This window comes from Elgaria multicarinata, chromosome 1 (genome assembly GCF_023053635.1).
Source record: "Elgaria multicarinata webbii isolate HBS135686 ecotype San Diego chromosome 1, rElgMul1.1.pri, whole genome shotgun sequence".
Classification (NCBI taxonomy): domain Eukaryota; kingdom Metazoa; phylum Chordata; class Lepidosauria; order Squamata; family Anguidae; genus Elgaria; species Elgaria multicarinata.
Genome location: NC_086171.1, coordinates 8,690,307 through 8,713,375, shown reverse-complemented (window position 1 = coordinate 8,713,375; position 23,069 = coordinate 8,690,307). Strand labels below are relative to the sequence as shown.

The following is a 23,069-nucleotide window of genomic DNA, read 5'->3' as shown; positions in this document are numbered from 1 at the left end:
TTATGGAAAAAGGTTTGGGTGTCATCAGTGTACTGATAACACCTGGCCCCAAATCTCCAGATGTCCTCTCCCAGTGATTCCATGTAGCACATAGTTAAATGATGGAATTCACTACCAAAAGTTGTGGTGATGGCCACCAATTTGGATGGCTTTAAAGGGGGGTCGATAAATTCCTGGAGGAGAAGGCTGCCCATGGCCACAAGCCCTGATGGCTATGTGTTAACTCCAGTATCCAAGGCAGTGAGCTTGTGTGCACCAGTTGCGGGGGATCATGGGTGGGAGGGTGCTGTTGCACCGTGTCCTGCTTGTTGGTCCCTGGCCAATGGCTGGTTGGCCACTGTGTGAACAGAGTGCTGGCCTAGATGGACCCTTGGTCTGATCCAGCATCAGGGCTTTTCTGATGTTCTTATGTTCTTGGATATTAAGCAACATCAGGGAGAGGAACATCACTTTTTTCAAGGAGCAACTTCCTTGAGCGACACTGTCCGGAACCATTCTGAGAGGATGGAGCGGAACCACTGCAAAGCAGTGCCCTCAACCCCACACTCCCATGGCCAAGCTCTTACTGAAAAAAGTGGTTTATTTGTTATTTATGGCAGGGAATGAGCCCAAATTAGGTTGGATGTAATTTGTGAGAACATGAAAACAGCTGAACATTGTAACTCAGAAGCATTTGTTTATTTATTTGTTACATTTATATTCCACCTTTCCTAGAAGGAGCCCAAGGTGGCCTACATGGTCCTCCTCTTCTCCATTTTATCCTCACAATAATCCTGTGAGGTAGGTTAGGCTTAGGGATGTGCTCCGCTTCTAATCGGACCGGCGAATTAGAAGCGGAGCGGGGTGCTTCGCCTCCCCTTAAGGCGGAGGCAAAGAGGATTGGGGGGCTGGCGGAGTGTGGTGAAGAGTATCGAGGTGAAGGCGGATCCTTCGCCACGATCCGGAGCTCCACCGGAAAGGTAAGTGGGGTTTACCGGGCCCTGCCGCTGTCACTGGTGACAGCGGCAGGGCCCGGTAAACACCCCCTCCTCTCCCTTACCTGCCTCCGTCCACGGTCCCTCGGCTTCTTCAATTGAGCCCGTGGTTCAACCAGGAAGTCTAGGCTGACGGACCGCAGATGGAGGCAGGTAGGGTCCCCCTCCCCCTTGGTCCCTTACCGGGCTCTGCCGCCATCGCCGCACGGGCGGCGATGGTGGCAGGGCCCGGTAACCCCCCCCGCCCTCCTCTCCCGGCCTTTCCTGGCACCACTCCCCTCCACTGCGGAGCACCGATTCGGAGCCGGAGCTCCGCAGCGAAGAGGAGCGGAGTATGGGCGGAGTGGCGCGGAGCGGGCCGATCCGGAATTTTCGGATCGGCCCACGGGGCGGAGCGGGGGGTCCGTGCACAACCCTAGTTAGGCTGTCTCTCAATATCCTTCAGAAATAAAATGTGTATTAGAAAGAGATAGTGAAAGTGCATTTCAGGACAACAGCACTTCAAGGGAACACAGTGTTCCCTTTGCACTGTGTTCCCTTTGAAGTGCTAATATTGTCCCGAGATGCACTTCCACTATCTCTTTCTAATACACATTTTATTTCTGAAGGATATTGTGGTTAGGGTGACCATATGGAAAGGAGGACAGGGCTCCTGGATCTTTAACAGTTGCATAGATAAGGGAATTTCAGTAGGTGTCATTTCTATATATGGAGAACCTGGTGAAATTCCCTCTTCGTCACCACAGTTAAAGCTGCAGCAGCTATACTAGAGTGACCAGATTTAAAAGAGGGCAGGGCACCTGCAGCTTTAACTGCTGTGATGACGAGGGAATTTCTCCAGGTTCTCCATATATACAGATAACACCTGCTGAAATTCCCTTTTTCAATACAACTGTTAAAGATCCAGGAGCCCTGTCCTCCTTTTCATATGGTCACCCTAATTGTGGTTGAGGTTTAACTTTTTAAAAAATCACTAAAAATCAGGGTATGATCTGATTTCCTTCAAAGTTGGCATGCGTAAGTTCCTATGTGGAAGCTATCATGGTGCCCAGTTACATGTGTGTATCTTGAAAAATGACAGAGATGAATGCAGTTTTGTAAATGGGGGGAATGCTGAAATCTTTAAAAATTCGCTAAAAATCAGGGGGTGATCCCATTTCCTTCAAAGTGGCCATGCCTAATGTCCTATCTGGAAGATATCATGGTGCCCAGTTACATGTTCATATCTTGTAAAATGATGGAGATAAATGCAGTTTTGTAAATGGGGGGGTGAAAGTTTAAAAAATTCTCTAAAAATCAGGGCATGATCTGATTTTCTTCAAAATTGGCTTGACTAAGGATCCATTTAGAAGCTATCATGGTGCCCAGTTACATGTGTTTATCTTGAAAAACAAAAAAAAGTTATAGGCATTTTTCTTTCCCTATGAGGGAAAATCCAGACCTCTCGATCCTGATCCGGATCGGGTCGGAAGAGGTCTGGATCGATCCAGAGCGGTTCGGAGCAGATCGGGGTGTGTGTGTGTGTCCCTGCACAGCCCTAGTTGCAATTACATTGGGGAAATGCTTTTTTATGGTTTTAAATTTTATATATTTATTTTTAATGTTCACTGTTTTTAACTTTTGTAAATAGCCCAGAAAGGTTTGGCTATGGGGCAGTATATAAATGTAGATGATGATGATGATTATGATGATGATGATGATGGTGGTGGTGGCCTGCTACCTAACCCTTTAGAATGGGGATGCCAAAGGTTAAAACTGTCACCTTCTGCACATGCTCTACCACTGAGCTCTGAATCTGTCCCCATAGTAACGGCAACGCTGTGGCTTTCTTCCTCAGGACTACTACTATCTCTCGGTCAAGGCTCTGTACACTGTCGGGTACAGCACGTCCCTTGTTTCGCTCACCACAGCCATGGTGATCTTGTGCCGTTTCAGGTGAGTTGGCGTGAGCGGGAGGGGTTTGGGAGGTGTGCGTAGGGATGCACGAGATGGGGGCGCACGAGAACTTGGTTCATGCTTGCAAATCGTGCAAAAGTGCCATGATTACAACTCTGCACGCAAGCAGGAGAGCATGTTCTCCGAAAATGCTCACGAACCCCCAGTCCAGTGTTCACACTTGAAGAAAATGCTGTATGCTATGGGGGGGGGGGGGAGCTCGCATTTGGGGAGTTGCTTTCTTTGAAGGTGTGCATTTCTCCATTCAAAATGCGCACTTTTCTATTTCCACCGAAAGGAGAGGAGAGCACAAACAAAAATAGGAAATGAGAGAAGAGGATCCTCAAATCGGGAGAAACTGGGTCATCTCAACAATTATTGGTTCGCCCGTCCTTAGGTGTTGAAAGAACTCCAACCAAACCACGTGGAAACTCAGCCACGGCAGTTATGGAGGGATGTCGGAGGAATCTATTTGTGGAGTGGAGCTCAGAGGATTTCATCCGTTCGGCTCCCCGGACTCTGTTCCGACATCTCCTGCTAGCCCAACTCAGGGCATGCCTAGACAATGCCTTATCCCGGGGATTGCCCCGGGATCATCCCTGTGTGTCCACATGATGCACAAGGGAATCCTGGAGGCAGGGAGGGATCATCCCTCCATTTCCCCAGGATTACCGGGATGGCTTTTAGCTCGATTTTTCCTGCGGTCTCAGGGTTGCCCTCGTGTTCAGAGGAGGGCAACCAGGATGATCAGGGGTCTGGAAACAAAGCCCTATGAAGAGAGACTGAAAGAACTGGGCATGTTTAGCCTGGAGAAGAGAAAATTGAGGGGAGACATGAGAGCACTCTTCAAATACTTAAAAGGTTGCCACACAGAGGAGGGCCAGGATCTCTTCTCGATCCTCCCAGAGTGCAGGGCGCGGAATAACGGGCTCAAGTTAAAGGAAGCCAGATTCCAGCTGGACATCAGGAAAAACTTCCTGACTGTTAGAGCAGTACGACAATGGAACCAGATTCCAGGTGAGGTTGTGGGCTTTCCCACGCTAGAGGCATTCAAGAGGCAGCTGGACAACCATCTGTCAGGGATGTTTTAGGGTGGATTCTTGCAATGAGTAGGGGGTTGGACTGGATGGCCTTGTAGACCCTTCCAACTCTGCTATTCTATGATTCTATAATTGTCCCGAGACCGCGGGAGGTGTGGACAGCCATCCCGGTTTCATCTTGGCTCCTTGTGAGTAAACGTGAGGAACCGGGAACCAGGCACGGGGCACGGAGCTCCTCAAGCGCTCCATGCCCATCGGGGGTGGGGAGGGGAGCAGGGCCGGGCCTTTTTTAAAAAACTAACTTTTGCGCTGAAGCACAGGTGCGCTCCAGCTCCTTCTCTTCCCTCCCGGGACGTCGTGTGCCATGTGTGGACTGAAGGGGAGGATCTCACGATCAGCATACGGCGAGATCCTCCCCGCTCCACCAGGAGGTGTAGACTTCCTCATCAATTAATTAATTAATTAATTAATTACATTTCTATACCGCCCAATAGCCGGAGCTCTCTGGGCGGTTCAGAAAAATTAATCCTCGACAAGTCGGGCCGGTTGACAGATTTCCCACCTTTGTCTTTGCATGGTGGTGGTGGCAGCAGGAGGGGAGGGGAGCACTCCCTTCCTACTGCTGCAACCATGCACAACTGATTTCATTGGTATTAGGGTGACCCTATGGAAAAGAGGACTGGGCTCCTGTATCTCTTAACAGTTGTATTGGAAGGGGAATTTCAGCAGGTGTCCTTTGTATGCATACAGAACCTGTTGAAATCCCTTGTTCATCACAACAGTTAAAGCTGCAGGAGCCCTGCCATCTTTTGTATCTGGTCATTCTAGTATAGCTCCTGCAGCTTTAACTGCTGTGATGAAGAGGAAAATTCACCACGTTCTCCGTATATACAAATGACACCTGCTGAAATTCCCTTTTCTATGCAACTGTTAAAGATACAGGAGCCCTGTCCTCCTTTTCATACGGTCACCCTACCTCTCCCTTGTTGCCATCCTCTGAGCTTCCCTCGGAGTCGACACTCGGAGGAGGACCTTAGATGTTGAGCGCAGTGGACGGGTAGATTCATGTCGGGAGAGGTATTGTAGGTCTTTATAGGTTAAAACCAGCACCTTGAATTGGGCTCAGAATTGGGATATCTGTTTAGCATGTGCCAATTAGATTAGTTCGCATTTAAACATGAACCAAAACCATTTATTTATTTCATTTTATTTTATACCCCACAATAGCCGAAGCTCTCAAGCTGGTCCACAAAAGTTAAAACCGTAGTACAGCATAAAATTATTTATTTATTTATTTATTGCATTTCTATATCGCCCAATAGCCGGAGCTCTCCGGGCGGTTCACAAAAATTAAAACCATTCAAAGTATAAAATTTAATATGGAAACTTAAAACCACAATATAAACCCACATTACAAAAGCACAACCAGGATAAAACTGAGCAGCAACACAGAGATTTAAAATGCAGGTTTAAAATATCAGACTTAAAAGCCTAGGATAATAAATTGCTAAAATACTGGGAAAATCAGAAGGTCTTCCCCTGGCTCCTGAAGGAGTTCAGTGTAGGTGCCAGGCAAACCTCAGTAGGGAGCTCATTCCACAGCCAGGGTGCCACAACAGAGAAGGCCCTCCTCCTGGTAGCCACCTGCCTCACTTCCTTTGGTGCCCATTGCTAGCCTACAGTGCCTGTTGCTAATCTGGCCATGCCAGTTGGGGTGATGGAATTTGTAGTTCAAGTCACTTAGAGGGGAACAGGTTGGGAACGCCTGATCTAGAAGAGTGTAACTTGGGGAACAGACCTGCAAATGGGATGTGATCTCTCTATTTTGGTGGCCATTTCCCCCCCCCCTCGACCCCAGGAAACTACACTGCACCCGGAACTTCATTCACATGAATCTCTTCGTTTCCTTCATTCTACGAGCCATATCGGTCTTCATCAAGGATGGGATTCTATATGCTGAACAAGACAGCAATCACTGTTTTATCTCGACGGTAAGGTAGGCCAGAACCAAGGCCTGTCACTTTCGGGGAAGAAAAGGACAGTTTCTAGCTGCTCATAGGATAATAAATGCCAGAGTGTGCATTTAATTGTGAGGGAGACAGGGGCGTGTGCCATGGGCCGTTGGAGTGAATGGGAGCTCCCCACTTCTTAATGCAACTATCAGGTTCATGGACTTTGATCCGGTTCAGGAGTGCAGGACACGGAATAACGGGCTCAAGTTACAGGAAGTCAAATTCCGGCTAGACATCAGGAAAGACTTCCTGACTGTTAGAGCAGTACGACAATGGAACCAGTTACCTAGGGAGGTTGTGGGCTCTCCCACCCTAGAGGCCTTCAAGAGGCAGCTGGACAACCATCTGTCAGGGATGCTGTAGGGTGGATTCCTGCATTGAGCAGGGGGTTGGACTCGATGGCCTTGTAGGCCCCTTCCAACTCTGCTATTCTATGATTCTATCAGGAAAAACTTCCTGACTGTTAGAGCAGTACGACAATGGAACCAGTTGCCTAGGGAGGTGGTGGGCTCTCCCACACTAGAGGCATTCAAGAGGCAGCTGGGCAACCATCTGTCAGGGATGCTTTAGGGTGGATTCCTGCATTGAGCAGGGGGTTGGACTCGATGGCCTTGTAGGCCCCTTCCAACTCTACTGTTCTATGGTTCTAGGAGCACAGCAGGACTGTATGCTTCCACTCTTGGGCCTTGATGTCTTGCTGGCAGTGTACCACATTGTGGTTTGAGTGAATGGCATCTTTGGACCTGGGCTTGCTGTTTGAAGGAGTGCTGCTGTGCATATCCAAGACTTTATCCCACTTTCAGTTGCAACTAGAGGTTTTACGGGCACCTGACTAAGCCCAGGAGTCTGGTGGACTTCACCGTGTCCACCCCCCAGGACCCAGCTTGCTCTCTGGGTGGTTTAAAAAATATCAAAAGTCGGGCCGGTTGACAGATTTCCCACCTTTGTCTTTGCATGATAGACAAAATGATAGACAAAATTTAAAAGCATAAAAGCATACAACAGACAGCATACGCAAAGACAGCAAACATCTAAAATCAACTTTTGAGCAGTCAGCCAAACCTTAAAACAGTTCTGGGATAGATTAAAACTCATCACGTACTGCGAAATGCCTGGGAAAAGAGAAAAGTCTTGACCTGGTGCCAAAAAGATAGCGATGTTGGTGGCAGGCAGGCTTCATCAGGGAGATCGTTCCATAATTGGGGGGGGGGCACCACTGAGAAGGCTCTCTCTCTTGTTGCCATCCTCCGAGCTTCCCTCGGAGTAGGCACTCGGAGGAGGACCTTAGTTGTTGAGCACAGTGTACGGGTAGGTTCATGTTGGGAGAGGCGTTCCGTCAGGTATTGTGGCCCCAAGGCGTGTAAGGCTTTATAGGTTTGAACCAGCACCTTGAATCGGGCTCGGAAACATACAGGCAGCCAAGGCAAGCAGGCCAGACTTGATATTATATGTTCAAACCTCCTGGTCCCTGTTATCAATCTGGCCGCTGCATTTTGCACAAGCCGCAGTTTCTGAACTGTCTTCAAAGGCAGCCCCACATAGAGTGCATTGCAGTAATCTAACTTTTAGGATTATCGGAGCATAGACCACTGAACTCAGGTTATCCCTGTCCAGATAGGGGTGTAGCCGGGCCACTAACTGAAGCTAGTAGAAGGCACTCCATGCCACCGAGGTCACCTGAGCCTCAAGTGACAGAGATGGTTCTAGGAGAACTCCCAATCTATGAACGTGAGGTTAAACACCCTCTATCATCCCCCAATCTAGTGCCCTCCAGATGTGTAGGACTGCAACACCCAGCATGCCATACTAGGAGTTGTCCAAAACATCTGGAGGGAACCAGGATGGTGAAGGCTGACTCACACCTAAGGATGGATGGGGTCACTGGGGTCCAGGAATAGCAGGCGCTTAAAAAGGGGGCCTTTTATGCCTCTCGCCTTGCAGAAATGGCTGTTTACAGCACTCACTGCACTCAAGATCAGATCTGCCCACTTTTGGGAGCCTAGCATTTACCGACAGTGGGGAGAAGTGGGCGGCTGTGGGGCACTCACGGACCACATGGCGCTTGCTGAGCATGAGAGCGAGTGCTCCATGAGCCAGGTCTGAGGATCCGAACGGGGGCTGCCTGCCAGATTCCCAAACCCAACAGGATGCCCATGACATCCCTGTGGGTTCTGATCTAGATACCCAGTGGGGACTTCCTTGAGATGAGCCCACTACCCTACTAACATACGCTTATTCTTGCGTTTTCATTTTCCAATGCTCAGTGACGAATTCTGTGCCCTGCATGGAAATGAATTTCTCCGGGTCACCCAGTCTGGTGTATCCTTAGATGATCCTCTTAGCAACTTTTCCGCATGGTTTCCCTCCCCCTGCTCCACCCCGTTCTTAGCCAAAAGACTGCTTTGGGATTACTCTGCACACAGATTTCCATATAGACGCAGCTGGGTTCTTTTCTTGCATTCAAGAAAGGCTTGGAGGACTTCAGTCTGTCAATTAACAGTCATTGTGCTCTAGCTGCTAGAAATCCTTCAGCTTCCTGCACGCTTTCATCAAAGGCTTCCTGATGTCTGAAATTGCTTCTCTGTACTTTACAGCGGCGGCAGCTGCTAAGTGGACTTCACTGTATTCCTCCCCTGAAAAAACACCACCACCCTTTTTGATATATTTTAAAGTAAAGGCCAGGTGCATTATCATTGTTACGATGGATTTAAGAATTGGAGTGTGCAATGGGCAACTTTGGGTACAACCTTGTAGAGCAATGGGTTGAAATTTCTCTTTTTCTTCCACAGGTGGAATGCAAGGCAGTGATGGTCTTTTTCCACTACTGTGTTATGTCGAACTATTTCTGGCTCTTCATTGAGGGGTTGTACCTTTTCACCTTACTGGTAGAGACCTTTTTTCCAGAAAGAAGATACTTCTACTGGTATACCATCATTGGCTGGGGTAGGTTTCTTTCCACTGGATTCTTCTCTCTCTCTCTCTCTCTCTCTCTCTCTCTCTCTCTCTCTCTCTCTCACACACACACACACACACACACACACACACACACACACACGTGAAGAGAGATAGGCCCCATTCAGAAGACACCTTAAACCATGGCTTTAACCATGGTGGTTAAGCCGGAAAGCCAGGCTGTGTTCAGAAGACACTTTAGACCATGGCTTTATCCATGGTGGTTAAGCCAGAAAGCCAGGCTCTGTTCAGAAAACACCTTAAACCATGGCTTTAACCATGGTGGTTAAGCCAGAAAGCCAGGCTCTGTTCAGAAAAAACCTTAAACCATGGTGAATAAAGCAAAAAGCCTTACCATGGCTAAACCATGGTTTAAAGTGTCTGCTGAACACGACCTGGCTTTCTGGCTTAACCACCATGGTTAAAGCCATGGTTTAAGGTGTCTTCTGAATGGGGCCACCGCATAGCTCACTTAGTTTACTTTGATTTATGACATCAATTTAGCTCATTGAGTGATTGATTTCCTACCATTCTCTCTCTACCCCGGTGTCTCCAGGTATCACAGGTCTAGCTTATGCCTGTGCCCTTTTTCGGCAATGCACACAATGCCCGTTGCATAAGGAGTGTTGGAGAGATGGGTCCATTGATCCTGGCTCCTCCGTTGGGTCCCCATCACTAGCTTTGTCCCCTTCCAAGTGTTGGAAAGGGAACCAGCTCTGCTGGTGGATGGAGATCCACATGGACATCCACATGGTCTTCCATGGTTCTAAATCACATAGGGGCAACACTTTAGTCAATGGTGGGTGAAGTAATCAACCCACGTTTGTTGTTTTTGTGGGTACTCCCCACACAACATGTTCCTACACAACTGTGGGTGGTTGAGGTTCATGTTGAGTGGATTCATAGTCAACCCGGCATTTGACTGACACAGCCCCCGCCCTTCTCTCCACTCTCCCTCAGTCCTCCTGGTGCTATCCCAGCAGCCTCTGCATGTTGTGCCAGCTGTAGCAGAGCGGCCAGCTCAGTTTTGGCCACTCTTGCCTCAGAACTCTGTAGCCAGGCGAAAAAGTCCACTCAACGGGTCACAAACTCCACTTCCTCAGTTCAGACAACTCAATAACCACAGGTTGTGTGACTAGTCAACTCTACAGCCAGATGAGTTTCTCCAGTGTTGTTGTTGTTGTTTTACAGAAAAGTCAACTGTGGATGGTTTTTACCCAACAGATGACACAATTACCAACCGTTGACTACTCAACTCATGGTAAATAACTAAAACCACTGGTGGTTATTGTGTTGTCCGAACTGAGCTGGGGCGTCTCCGCAAGTTGAGAAGTTTCTCCGCTGTAGAGCTTTTCCTTCCTAGGTGGTAGGAATGCGAAAGAGGGAATGGAGCCAACACGCTTTCCTCCACTTTCCTCCTTATGGAATGGTAATTGTATGGGGTGGGTGGGTGGAGGAGTGTGTCATTGTATGGCAGGGCATTGAACCTCAAGCCCACAGACCAAGTCTGACCCTTGTGGGGGGGATCCCAATCAGTGGAAGCTGGTGTCTCTGATTTCATTGGTGCTGTGAATCCATTCTGGGTTTCAATCAGAACCAGCCAGAACTTGAAGGAGCTATCCAGGATGCTGAAACTTGCACAGTCCCGTCTCCCCCGGCCATTCTAAATGGTTGAAATGGCTGTCCTAAGACTTAATTTTTGGCAGGGAAAGCTTTCAGATAAAATATGCTGGTATTTTTTTGTGAGGGGAATTTTTGGCCTTCCCTCCTTATGCCTTCAGCCCCACCCACCACTGGAAAGTGGCCCCTGAGTGCATCTCTGACATTGAATTCAACCCTCGGGCTGAAACAGGTTCAACCACCACGTTGTACGGAGGAGGAGGTGGTCTTCACGTTGAGACCGCCATAGTGTGCCGCGTCCTCTTGCATCGCTTCAGCTGAATTCAGTTCCCCTGCTCAGCTGCCAGGCACCAAGACCAGGTCCACACTGGGAAACGCCTCGACCAATTTCTCTGTGCTCAATTACTATGCGTGTGCTGATGGCGGCCAAACGTGTGAACTCGAGCTGTGTCAAAAAATTCTCTTCCAATTTCCTGAACATTTTCCCCACCCCTCCATGAAAAAGATCCATTTCTGCGGCTTCATTCTCAGGCCCTTTCTACACCTAGGATTTTCCCAGGGATCATCCCTGTGCATCCAAATGATGCACAGGGGACCCTGGGATCAGGGAGGAATGATCCCTCCATTTCCCCAGGATAACTGAGACCTTAGTTATCCCAGGTTTACCCACTGTCCGGGGAAAATCCTGAGGACCGCGGGCAGTATGGATGCCCGTCCCGGCTTCTCCCCTCTCCCCCGCAAGTAGGGAAGGACCTGGGACAGGGGGAGTCCAGGGCCATCATGGGTGGGGTGGAGAGCAGGGTCGGGGCTTTTTAAAAAATATTTTTACCTTAAGTTTTGCTGGAGCATGAGTGCGCTCAAAAAAAATGGCTGCCTCCACTTGCGTGACATCCCTTCTCCCGTCCCGGACGTTGCGCTGGCCATTTGGACACGGGGGACGATCCCGGAAGAAGGTAAGTCTGGGATCGCCCCCCTCCATCCCTCTACACCCGTACGGTGTAGAAAGGGCCTCAGAGAGCTTTGGAAATTCTTTTGGTGGTTTTTGAGGTTACCGTATCATTTCAAGGTAGCCAAGGGTGCTTATTAGATTGTAAGCCTATGCGGCAGGGTCTTGCTATTTACTGTGTAATCTGTACAGCACCATGTACATTGATGGTGCTATATAAATAAATAAATAAATAAATAAATAAATAAATAATAATAATAATAATAATTGTGAGTTGTTGCTTTCTGCTATCAAATTGAATAGAAGAACTTTATTGACGTTGGGGAAACACCAATGTAAAGCAGGAACTTTCATCTTCCTTTCTGCAGGAACTCCTACCATTTGTGTCACCGTTTGGGCTGTCCTTAGACTTCACTTTGATGATATTGGGTAGGTACGGCGCTGTTATACTTGTCCGTGTCCTTATCACTGTGGATGCCAAAGACGGGGCTACCGTCAGGAAAGGAAGCTGGGGCTTCATGGGGGTCCCTCACCAGGGACATTCCACAGACCGGTGGAGACATTCTTGTTCCATCTTGCTTTTGGGAGTTGATTTCTGCTGGTTCTAGTTTTGCTTGTGGTTTGCTGGATTTACGGAATTTGATTGCTTAGTGGGACTTGCCATTTTGATTACCCACAATTTATTTATTTATTACATTTCTATACCGCCCAATAGCCGGAGCTCTCTGGGCGGTTCACAAAAATTAAAACCATTCAAAGTATAAAACAACAGTATAAAACCATAATATAAAATACAATATAAAAGCTCAACCAGATCAAAACAGCAGCAATGCAAAATTACAAATTTAAAACACCGAGTTAAAATTTATTTATACTGTTAAAATGCTGGGAGAATAAAAAGGTCTTCACCTGGCGTCTAAAAGCATATCATGTAGGTGCCAAGCGAACCTCCTTAGGGAGCTCATTCCACAGCTGGGGTGCCACAACAGAGAAGGCCCTCCTCCTGGTAGCCACCTACCTAACTTCCTTTGGCAGGGGCTCGCGAAGAAGGACCCCTGAGGATGACCTTACGGTCGAGGCGGGTACATATGGGAGGAGGCGTTCCTTCAGATAGCCTGGCCCCAAGCCGTTTAGGGCTTTAAATGTTAATACCAGCACTTTGAATCGGGCCCGGACCTGGACTGTCAGCCAATGAAGCTGGAAAAGGGCTGGCGTGATGTGGTCTCGTCGGCCAGTCCCTGTTAGTAAGCATGCTGCCCTGTTTTGTACCAGTTGAAGTTTCCGGACCGTTTTCAAAGGCAGCCCCACATATAACGCATTGCAGTAATCCGAACGAGAAGTGATCAGAGCATGGATAACTATAGCTAGGCTATCTCTGTCCAGATAAGGGCGCAGCTGGTATATCAACCTAAGCTGATAAAAGGTGCTCTTTGCCACTGAGTTCACCTGTGCCTCCAGTGACAGTTCTGGATCCAAGAGCACCCCCAAACTACGGACCCGATCCTTTAGGGAGAGTGCAACCCCGTCCAGGACAGGGCAAACATCACCTCGCCGGACAGATGAACCACCTGCTAACAGTACCTCTGTCTTGTCTGGATTGAGTCTCAGTTTGTTAGCCCTCATCCAGTCCATTACCGTGCCCAGGCACTGGTTCAGAACAGCCACTGCCTCACCTGGGTTTGATGAAAAGGAAAGGTAGAGGTAGACATCACATTGCTTTGGGCCATTGTGGGGAATTGTAAATGGTGGCTGGCTCACAGCCGCTTGATGCTTGCTACTTAGGCTATCAATGTCTACTAGTCATAATAGCTATGTGCTACCTCCAGTAGCAGAGCCAGTAAGCCTATGTACACCGGTTGCTGGGGAATATGGGTGGGAAGGTTCTGTTGCACTCAAGTCTTACTTGAAGACTCCTGGTTGAGAGCAGGTTGGCCACTGTGTGAACAGAGTGGTGGGCTAGCTGAACCCTTAGGCCATAGCTAGACCTAAGGTTTATCCCAGGATTGTCCTAGGGTCAAACCTGTTCATCTAAGGTGCCACACAGGGCATCCAGCGCTCAGGCAGGGACGAACCCGGGATGATCCTGGGATAAACCTTAGGTCTAGCTTCGGCCTTAGTCTGATCCAGCATGACTCTTCTTATGTTCTTATGTAGTAAGCCCAAACCTGATGTGGGCAGTTAAGTGTGGGCAATTGAAGTAGCAATAGTGACCCCTATCAGGATGTTGGGGCACAGGAAACTGCTCAAGAATTCTACGTGCTGACATCAAACCTAATCCCATTCCTTCTCTGAGCTCCTTCGTCAATCCCCCAAATATCCATCTAATTTAAGGTGCAATCTTATGCACATTTAGACAGTGGGGCAAGTCCTACAATTTCTATGCTGGGGATTGTAGAACTTTTTCTCTCTCTAAACAAGCATTGTATTGTGCTCTTATATGTTAAATGCTCTGGACAGATGTCATACCAATTCTATGTTTTGTGCATCATCGAACGGGCTCGGAATAGTTTGCAACAGAAATGGCATTGTGTGGTGCAAAATGAAAAAGGGTGTCTTCTAGTGATCAGTGGTGGCTAACTGATGTTTCTAGAAGTAGCTATTGGTGGCTATTTGGTGACTAGGTACCTCAGTGTGAATTGGTACCTCCTATCTCCTTGCAGGGAAGGGGTGCTCCAGCAGGGTACTGTTTAGTTCAGGTTGGAATGCTGCAGCTTTAAGTATGAGTGCTTCCTCTGGGTATTTGTGTGCGCACTGCTGCTCAACATGCCTATTTGTAGATCAAACAGATATCCCCAAAACACTATAGACTTTGGTGTTCTTTCCTCTCAGACCCTTAAAAGGCTACTCTTGGAATCATATACACATTTACCTGGGAGTAAGTCTCATTAAACGTAATAGGACTTACTTCTGAGAAGACATGCATAGGGTTGCACTGTAAATTAAGCAACTGCAGCACTAAATGACATTCCAGGATAGAACATGCCCCCTCCAATTTATTATGGTGTCTGTGTTCTGTGCAGCTTGGTGCTCAATAAATATTAAACAGTAGTGATATTATTCATTCTTTTAGGAGCAGAAATGTTTATTTTCATCTCAGTCTTTTTCCTTCATCTTTTTTATTTTTTTATTTCATGCTCCCTTCTTTTCCCTCCCCAGCTGCTGGGACATGAATGACAACACAGCTTTGTGGTGGGTGATCAAAGGCCCTGTGATTGCATCAATAATGGTAAGTCCCCCAGCGAGAACGGATGCTCCAGACATATAGCTGAGCATAAATAAGCACATCTTAGATAACAGGCATCAGAACAGTTCTAGAGACCTTGATGTATCTGTTAAGTCCCACAATGGAATTAGCAAAACGTTGGACAGAAGTGATGTTGTACATGGGTCCTACACCACCCATATTGGACATCAGCACAGAGGAATGGGGAAAAGAGGTTTCACAAATTTGCCATATGGGCTAAAGTTAGTTCCAGCTGGGAGACAATCCTATAATTTTTCAATGAATTGGCAGTTCTTTTCTGGTATATTGGCTGCAAATCTAGATGCTCTATTTAGGACATTGAGATCGGGATCACCTGTGCAATACCACTATTTTTAGGGAGGGGGGAAATTGTGAAGGAACCGAAGTGTCCTCCTTTTTGTATTTACTTTGATTTAAGGACAATATGGGATTAAATCTTTTTTTAGAGTTTGCTAGTCACTTTCAGCCAAAAGATTAATACTTTAAAGGTCCACAGTTTAGTTATAATGTAGAGAGCAGGAATTTTGCTGAGGAAACTAGGAGAATACAAAGTTCAACAGAAGGTCAGACAAAGAGAAAAACTCAGGAAACAGAAACAGAGTTCACTGAAATGAGCAAGAAAAGACTCTCCTGACTGACTGGAGTTGGGGAGAGACACACACAGAGAGAAACTAATTTTAAGAGATAAACACCTAAGATAGAAAGACAGAGAAGCATGGATGATGATGATGAGGAGGAGGAGGACGAGGAGGAGGAGGAGGAGGAGGAGGAGGAGGAGGAGGAGGAGGAGGAGGAATGAAAGAAGCCCAAAGGCCTAAAGCACTTTTCCTGATGTGGTGCCCTCCACATGTTTTGGACTGTACTCCCAGCACCCTTGGCATGATTGGCTGAGGATGGTGGGAGTTGTAATCCAATATACCTGGAGGTCACCAAGTTGAGGGAAGGCTGACCTAGGGGAAAAAAAGAGCTGCTGGCAGTGTGCGATTCCATTAGGGTGACCCTATGGAAAGGAGGACAGGGCTCCTGTATCTTTAACAGTTGTATTGAAAGTGGAATTTCAGCAGGTGTCATTTGTAGGCATGCAGCATCTGGTGAAATTCCCTCTTTATCACAACAGTTCAAGCTGCAGGAGCCCTGCCCTCTTTAGCATCTGGTCACTCTAGTATAGCTCCTGCATCTTTAACTGTCGTGATGGAGAGGTAATTACACCAGGTGCTGTATGCATACAAATGACACCTGCTGAAATTCCCTTCTCTATTCAACTGTTAAAGCTACAGGAGCCCGGTCCTCCTTTCCATAGGGTCACCCTAGATTCCATCAGAGCACAGGAAAAAGTCCAGAATGAATGCAGTGTATCTCAGCTTGAAAGTTTGTGGGCCAAAATGATCATCCCAGAAGTTAGAGGGGTGGCTGAATCAGATGTCCAAAGCTGGGGCCATGGCTTCAGTCGCCTGCCATTGGACAAGTGGCAGAATGCATTATGCAAAACGGAAATTGTGCGAATGTTTCTACTTTGCACAATTTAAATTGGTTTCAGAATTTGACTCTTCTTGGTGCAGAAAGTTTCAGTTTCAATTATCTGGGCACAGATTCATAGAATCATAGAATCATAGAAGAGCAGAGTTGGAAGGGGCCTACAAGGCCATCGAGTCCAACCCCCTGCTCAATGCAGGAATCCACCCTAAAGCATCCCTGACAGATGGTTGTCCAGCTGCCTCCTGAAGGCGTCCAGTGTGGGAGAGCCCACAACCTCCCTAGGGAACTGATTCCATTGTCGTACTGCTCTAACAGTCAGGAAGTTTTTCCTGATGTCCAGCCGGAATCTGGCTTCCTTTAACTTGAGCCCGTTATTCCGTGTCCTGCACTCTGGGAGGATCGAGACGAGATCCTGGCCCTCCTCTGTGTGACAACCTTTGAAGTATCTGAAGAGTGCTCTCATGTCTCCCCTCAATCTTCTCTTCTCCAGGCTAAACCTGCCCAGTTCTTTCAGTCTCTCTTCATAGGGCTATGTTTGTCTTTTTCTCTTTCTTTTGTTTACTCAACCATGTATGGAGTTAATCCAGGCTTTGTGATTATGCTCCCTTGGGATTTGCTGATCCGTTTTCTTTCTTTTCCCCAGATCAACTTTTTGCTTTTCGTTGGCATCATCATTATCTTGGTTCAAAAGCTCCAGTCACCTGATATTGGAGGCAACGAATCCAGCATTTACTTGTAAGTATAGTCCAGAAGTATCCAAAGAGCCAAAGTTGGTTTTGAGCTCTGACTTACACATAGGAAAAAGAACACATGTGACTCAGGAGTTTTAACTTCCGGTGTTTAACCTCATTTCGTAAATCCAGTCGAAAGGTAATCAAAGACACTGTCTATATTGCAAACATGAAGCACGTCTTAAACTCCTGACAATATAGGCTGTTATTTCTAGAAGTATATAAAAAATAGGATTTCATTTATTTATTTATTTATTTATTTATTTATTTATTTATTTATTTATTTTAAAGCCATTGCATTGAGGAGTTTTGGAGGAAAATCAGTTTTTATTGGGCGCAAAAGGAGCAGAATGTACCAGGTCTGGACAAAAGACAATTAAGGACATGGAAGACCTATTGCAATTTGTGGACGTAGCCACCGATTGCGAGAGAATGTAATTTCCTCTAGATTATGGCCATCAGTCTATGTTATTGCACTTCTTTTTGGGGAATGTGGCAATGATCTGCCATTTTGAGATCCATGGTGTCACCTGTTGGGAAAGATCATTCATGGAGGAGCAGATGCTGAAGCTAGCAGTAGGGGCTGTTTGATAGGGTGACCATATGAAAAGGAGGACAGGGCTCCTGTATCTTTAAAGTTGTATAGAAAAGGGAATTTCAGCAAGTGTCATTTGAATGCATGTAGCACCTGGTGGAATTTTGTCTTCATCATAACAGTTAAAGCTGCAGGAGTCCTGCCCTCTTGACCAGATACAAAAGAGAGGAGGGCACCTGCAGCTTTAACTATTGCAATGAAAAGGGAATTTCACCAGATGTTGTATGCATACAAAGGACACCTGCTGAAAATCCCTTTTCTCTACAATGGTTAAAGATACAGGAGCCCTGTCTTCCTTTTCATAGGGTCACCCTACTGTTTGACAGTTAGGGAATCATTCATCTAAGAGAAACCCCAGATGTGTTTTTTGAGTGTCTGAAATACAGGATCAATGGCCTGGTTCAGAGGACACTCTGGGCTTTGTGGTTAGCTTAACCATGTTCAGCTGTGGTTAATGCTAACCACATGCGGAATGCTTGCAGACAACGCTTTTAATGGTTACGTTTTCCTTAGTGAGCCTAACCACAATGTGGTTAACGGGGCAGATGGTTAGGGACAACGTGTGACAGACGACACCGTAAACCATGGTTAAGCATTCCGTTAACCCTTTTTGTGGTTAAGCAGCACAGTTTAGCATGTCGTCTGAACAGGGTCGGAGTATCTGACACCTTAGCCTTCCAGCTGCTCGCTGCTATCCCAGTCAGTTTGCCTGGAACGCCAGAACCAGTGTGGCTTTGCACCATTTGCTGCTGCAACTCTGCATTCAAAATGACTGTAACGGTTGGTTCCTTACACTGGGGGAGGAGCACTCGCGCATGAGAGAGTGTGGTGATGGTACTTCCAGTCTGCTGTGTCCTATTTCCTCTTGTTGTTGTGATGCAGTGGCTACATCCAAACTCTTAGACTCTAGCTCAAGGATGGTCATAAAGTAGATCTCCAGATGTACCTCAACTCCCAGCATTCCTGACCATTGGCCATGCTAGCAGGGGCTTCTGGGAGTTGAAGTCCAAAACATCTGGAGAGCCACATTTTTCTAGTTTCTTTCACATCCTGGTGAATGTTATCTTGTGTTATTGTTGGTGTTGGTGATGGTAGCAGTGTGAGTGACTTTCAACCCATTCTATACATGCTGGGCAGAACTGATATGTTAGCAATACCTTTGTGGGGGAAATGGTTTGCTCGCTTGGGAGGAGTACAGGCTAGTGAACGGCCATTCACCTGCGCTGAGTCGAGGCCTGTTTCAAGCACAGAATGGAGCAAACACCAGGGATTGTATAGAAGTAGGAAGACTGAGATGGCTCGGCCCCAGATCAGTTAGGACCTTCACACTTCAGAAAAGCGCTTTGAATTAGGCCTGCCAACAAGCTGTTCTGCAGTGAAGATGAAGTAGGGTGACCATATGAAAAAGAGGACAGGGCTCCTTGATCTTTAACAGTTGCATAGAAAAGGGAATGTCAGCAGGTGTCATTTGTATATATGGAGAACCTGGTGAATTACTGTGTAATCTGTACAGCACCATGTACATTGATGGTGCTATATAAATAAATAAATAATAATAATAATAATAATAATAATAATAATAATAATAATAATAATAATAATAATAATTTCCTTCTTTTACAACAGTTAAAGGTGCAGGAGCTATACTAGAGTGACTAGATTTAAAAGAGGGCAGGGCACCTGCAGCTTTAACTGCTGTGATGAAGAGGGAATTTCACCAGGTTCCCCATTTATACAAATGGCACCTTCTGAAATTCCCTTTTCAATACAACTGTTAAAGATACAGGAGCCCTGTCCTCCTTTTCATAGGGTCGTCCTAGATGAAGTAACAGTGGGGTAATTCAGCCTGAGCAGCTTGCGCACCAGAGGAAAGCATGGATGTTGCATTCTGGACCCTCTGAAGTTTCCAAATGCTTCTTAAAGGCAGCCCCACGTAGAGCACATTACGTAGGGTGACCATATGAAAAGGAGGACAGGGCTTCTGTATCTTTAACAGTTGCATAGAAGATGGAATTTCAGTAGGTGTCATTTGTATATATGGAGAACCTGGTGAAATTTCCTCTTCATCACAACAGTTAAAGCTGCAGATGCCCTGCCCTCTTTTAAATCTGGTCACTCGAGTATAGCTCCTGCAGCTTTAACTGTGGTGATGAAGCGGAAATTTCACCAGGTTCCCCATATATACAAATGACACCTGCAGCAATTCCCTTTTCAATACAACTGTTAAAGATACAGGAGCCCTGTCCTTCTTTTCATATGGTCACCCTACATTACGCTCATCGGATCTGGATGTGACTGACTATGCCCAGATCAGATTCATCCATTTGAATCCATTTTCACAGCAGAAGCAGAGCAAATGACAGATCTTTAGAGAATCCCTAGATGGTGCTTATTTTTTGTATCAGTCCTCATTTTTTATCAGTCCTCCACATATAGCCTGGGGGTGGGGGTGGGGATGAACAGCAGATGTTTGTGTGAGATTTAGAAATCTGGAAAGTAGGAAACTGATACTTTCTCCCCTCCAATAACAGCCATTGTTCATTTGCTGCTTGTCCATCATGTGGGCGCCTGTGAGTCCACCTAGTTTTTCCACGAGAGGTGTGTCTTTGAAAGGGTTTACCAAAGGATGAACCACGACGAAACAAATAAATAAAAAAATATCTCAAACGCTCAAATGCTCCCATCAGTTTTGGCGATCCTTCAGTCAAGAGTCCACGTGGCGACCAGATCGCCTGGTGATTTTTCCTATGTGTATAGTTAGCAATGGCAAAACAAAGGAAGGTGTCGTTATTTTTCCATTTCATTTGCTGGCATTCCTTTTTTCCATGTTTGTTTGCATCTTCCTGAATGGAGGCCTGTGGAAATGTCCTATATTTATGTGTGTGTGTGTGTGTTGCAAAGAGTTGTCGATCTCAGTACTATTTGGTAACACTACACAGTCCATGCAAAGGATGTTCCGATGTGCGTGCATGCTCTTATATTTGTCATGATCACAGAGGAATCCTGTGTGCAGGTGAGATTGCGATCCTGAGCCTGAGCTCCCATACATGAGTGGCGCTCCATGGGACGAAGGGCTGCCATACTCCTCTAACATCAGGAAATGCCAAGCACACAATGGCCATAGCTAGACCTAAGGTTTATCCCAGGATCATCCCGGGTTCGTCCCTGCCTGAGCGCTGGATGCCCCATGTGGCACTTAGATGAACAGGTTTGACCCCAGGACAATCCTGGGATAAACCTTAGGTCTAGCTATGGTCAATGAGAAAAGCTCTATGCACGCATAAGAGTTTTGATTAGCAGCTATGTGCCCCAAGCCAGATGTTCTGTTTGGAAATGGGAGAGGTGGAGCATGCACTTGGCCCGCCTTCAAGCAAGGGCTTCCCAGTTCATACCAATGGAAGTCAGTTTTGATGTGCATAAAAGGATCTATGCAAAGACCTGCTCTGATTTGGGGTAAGGAATCCAGACATAAGGAGGGGGAAATCCTACAAATAGAAAATCTCAGTGTTGTGATACCATCTGAATGCAATATATGGATTTGTAGACTTTATGATGTTGCTTATTTTTGATTACTTTTTTAAGAATGTGGGAAGCAGAGAGGATTGGGGAATGGTAAAGTATACATCATGGTTGGGCAGACTTGTGATGTCTTGGAGCTACTTCAGTTTTTAATGGAAACCCAAGGTCCAACCAAAGCCAGGTCCAAAATAACCAGGATGATTAGGGGTCTGGAAACAAAGCCCTATGAAGAGAGACTGAAAGAACTGGGCATGTTTAGCCTGGAGAAGAGAAGATTGAGGGGAGACATGATAGCATTATTATTATTATTATTATTTATTTATTTATTTATTTATTTATTTATTTATATAGCACCATCGATGTACATGGTGCTGCACAGACCACACAGTAAATAGCAAGACCCTGCCGCATAGGCTTACAATCTAATAAAGTTGTAGTAAACAATAAGGAGGGAAAGAGAATGCAAACAGGCACAGGGAAGTGTAAACAGGCACCGGGTAGGGTGAGGCTAACAGTATAGAGTCAGAACAAACTCAACATTTAAAAGCTATAGGGAAAAGAAAAGTTTTTAGCTGAGTTTTAAAAGCTGTGATTGAGTTGGTAGTTCTCAAGTGTTCTGGAAGAGCGTTCCAGGCGTAAGGGGCAGCAGAAGAAAAAGGACAAAGCCGAGTAAGGGAAGTGGAGGTCCTTGGGCAGGCGAGAAGCATGGCATCAGAGGAGCGAAGAGCACGAGCGGGGCAATAGTGTGAGATGAGAGAGGAGAGATAGACAGGAGCTAGACCGTGAAAAGCTTTGAAGGTCAGCAGGAGAAGTTTATATTGGATTCTGGAGTGAATTGGAAGCCAATGAAGAGAATTCAGAAGTGGAGTGACAGGGTCAGAGCGGCGGGCCAAGAAGATGATCTTAGCGGCAGAGTGGTGGACAGAGACCAGCGGACTGATGTGAGACGAGGGAAGGCCAGAGAGAAGAAGGTTGCAGTAGTCCAACTATTCAAATACTTAACTCTTCAAATACTTAAAAGGTTGTCACACAGAAGAGGGCCAGGATTTCTTCTCGATCCTCCCAGAGTGCAGGACACGGAATAACGGGCTCAAGTTAAAGGAAGCCAGATTCCAGCTGGACATCAGGAAAAACTTCCTGACTGTTAGAGCAGTACGACAATGGCACCAGTTACCTAGGGAGGTTGTGGGCTCTCCCACACTAGAGTCATTCAAGAGGCAGCTGGACAATCATCTGTCAGGGATGCTTTAGGGTGGATTCCTGCCTTGAGCAGGGGGTTGGACTCGATGGCCTTGTAGGCCCCTTCCAACTCTGCTATTCTATGATTCTATGAATAGTGGTGCAGGGTGTGGCAGAAGACATGCATTTAGAAGTAAGGAGCCAGAGTACCTCTGAGCACATTCTCAGCCCATGAACTTGTTTTTAATGCCAGAACTTTGCTCACAGTCCTTACACACAAAAATCCAATCTTCAAGCTTTCTTGGTTTCAGCAGCCTAATTTAGGGCCCTCAAAAAAGCCTTTTTTGGTTTTGCTGTTGTTAAGGAATTTGGAGTTTAAAAATCCTGCCTGATCTACTGCAAACCACCTAGAGGACTTCCAATTGATCCCATTCTGTCTTCTGCCCACCCCAATGTTAAATGTATGAGGAGGGGCTGGAATCCGGCAAAGGGCACAGTCAAGGAAGCCCCAGACACAATCCATCCGGTTTTCATGGTATTAGCCACATCATCTTTCACCATAATCGCAAGGACTAGAACCTTTTTTTTTTTTAACCTTTTTGCTTCCTGATTTGGGAGTACAGAAACTAGGTTCCATATTAGGACTATCAGTGCAAGGGTACATATTTCATAGAATCATAGAATCATAGAATAGCAGAGTTGGAAGGGTCCAACCCCCTGCTCAATGCAGGAATCCACCCTAAAGCATCCCTGACAGATGGTTGTCCAGCTGCCTCTTGAATGCCTCTAGTGTGGGAGAGCCCACAACCTCCCTAAGTAGCTGATTCCATTGTCGCACTGCTCTAA

The 23,069-nt window shown here is 46.5% G+C and overlaps 1 protein-coding gene across 4 annotated transcripts in view; it reads left to right on the top strand.

Moving 5' to 3' along the window:
- LOC134396511 (pituitary adenylate cyclase-activating polypeptide type I receptor-like) overlaps positions 1-23,069 on the top strand; it is a 145,866-nt gene that overhangs the window by 73,296 nt on the left and 49,501 nt on the right. For 3 of the 4 annotated variants that reach the window (XM_063123041.1, XM_063123033.1, XM_063123026.1), the window contains exons 8-13: positions 2,812-2,909; positions 5,808-5,940; positions 8,751-8,904; positions 11,848-11,908; positions 14,636-14,705; positions 16,843-16,934. In XM_063123041.1, the coding sequence (XP_062979111.1) occupies positions 2,812-2,909; positions 5,808-5,940; positions 8,751-8,904; positions 11,848-11,908; positions 14,636-14,705; positions 16,843-16,934 (608 nt within the window). Of the gene's footprint in view, positions 1-2,811; positions 2,910-5,807; positions 5,941-8,750; positions 8,905-11,847; positions 11,909-14,635; positions 14,706-16,842; positions 16,935-20,056; positions 20,146-23,069 lie in introns of those variants that run through there. The other variant, XM_063123049.1, reaches the window with a different exon arrangement.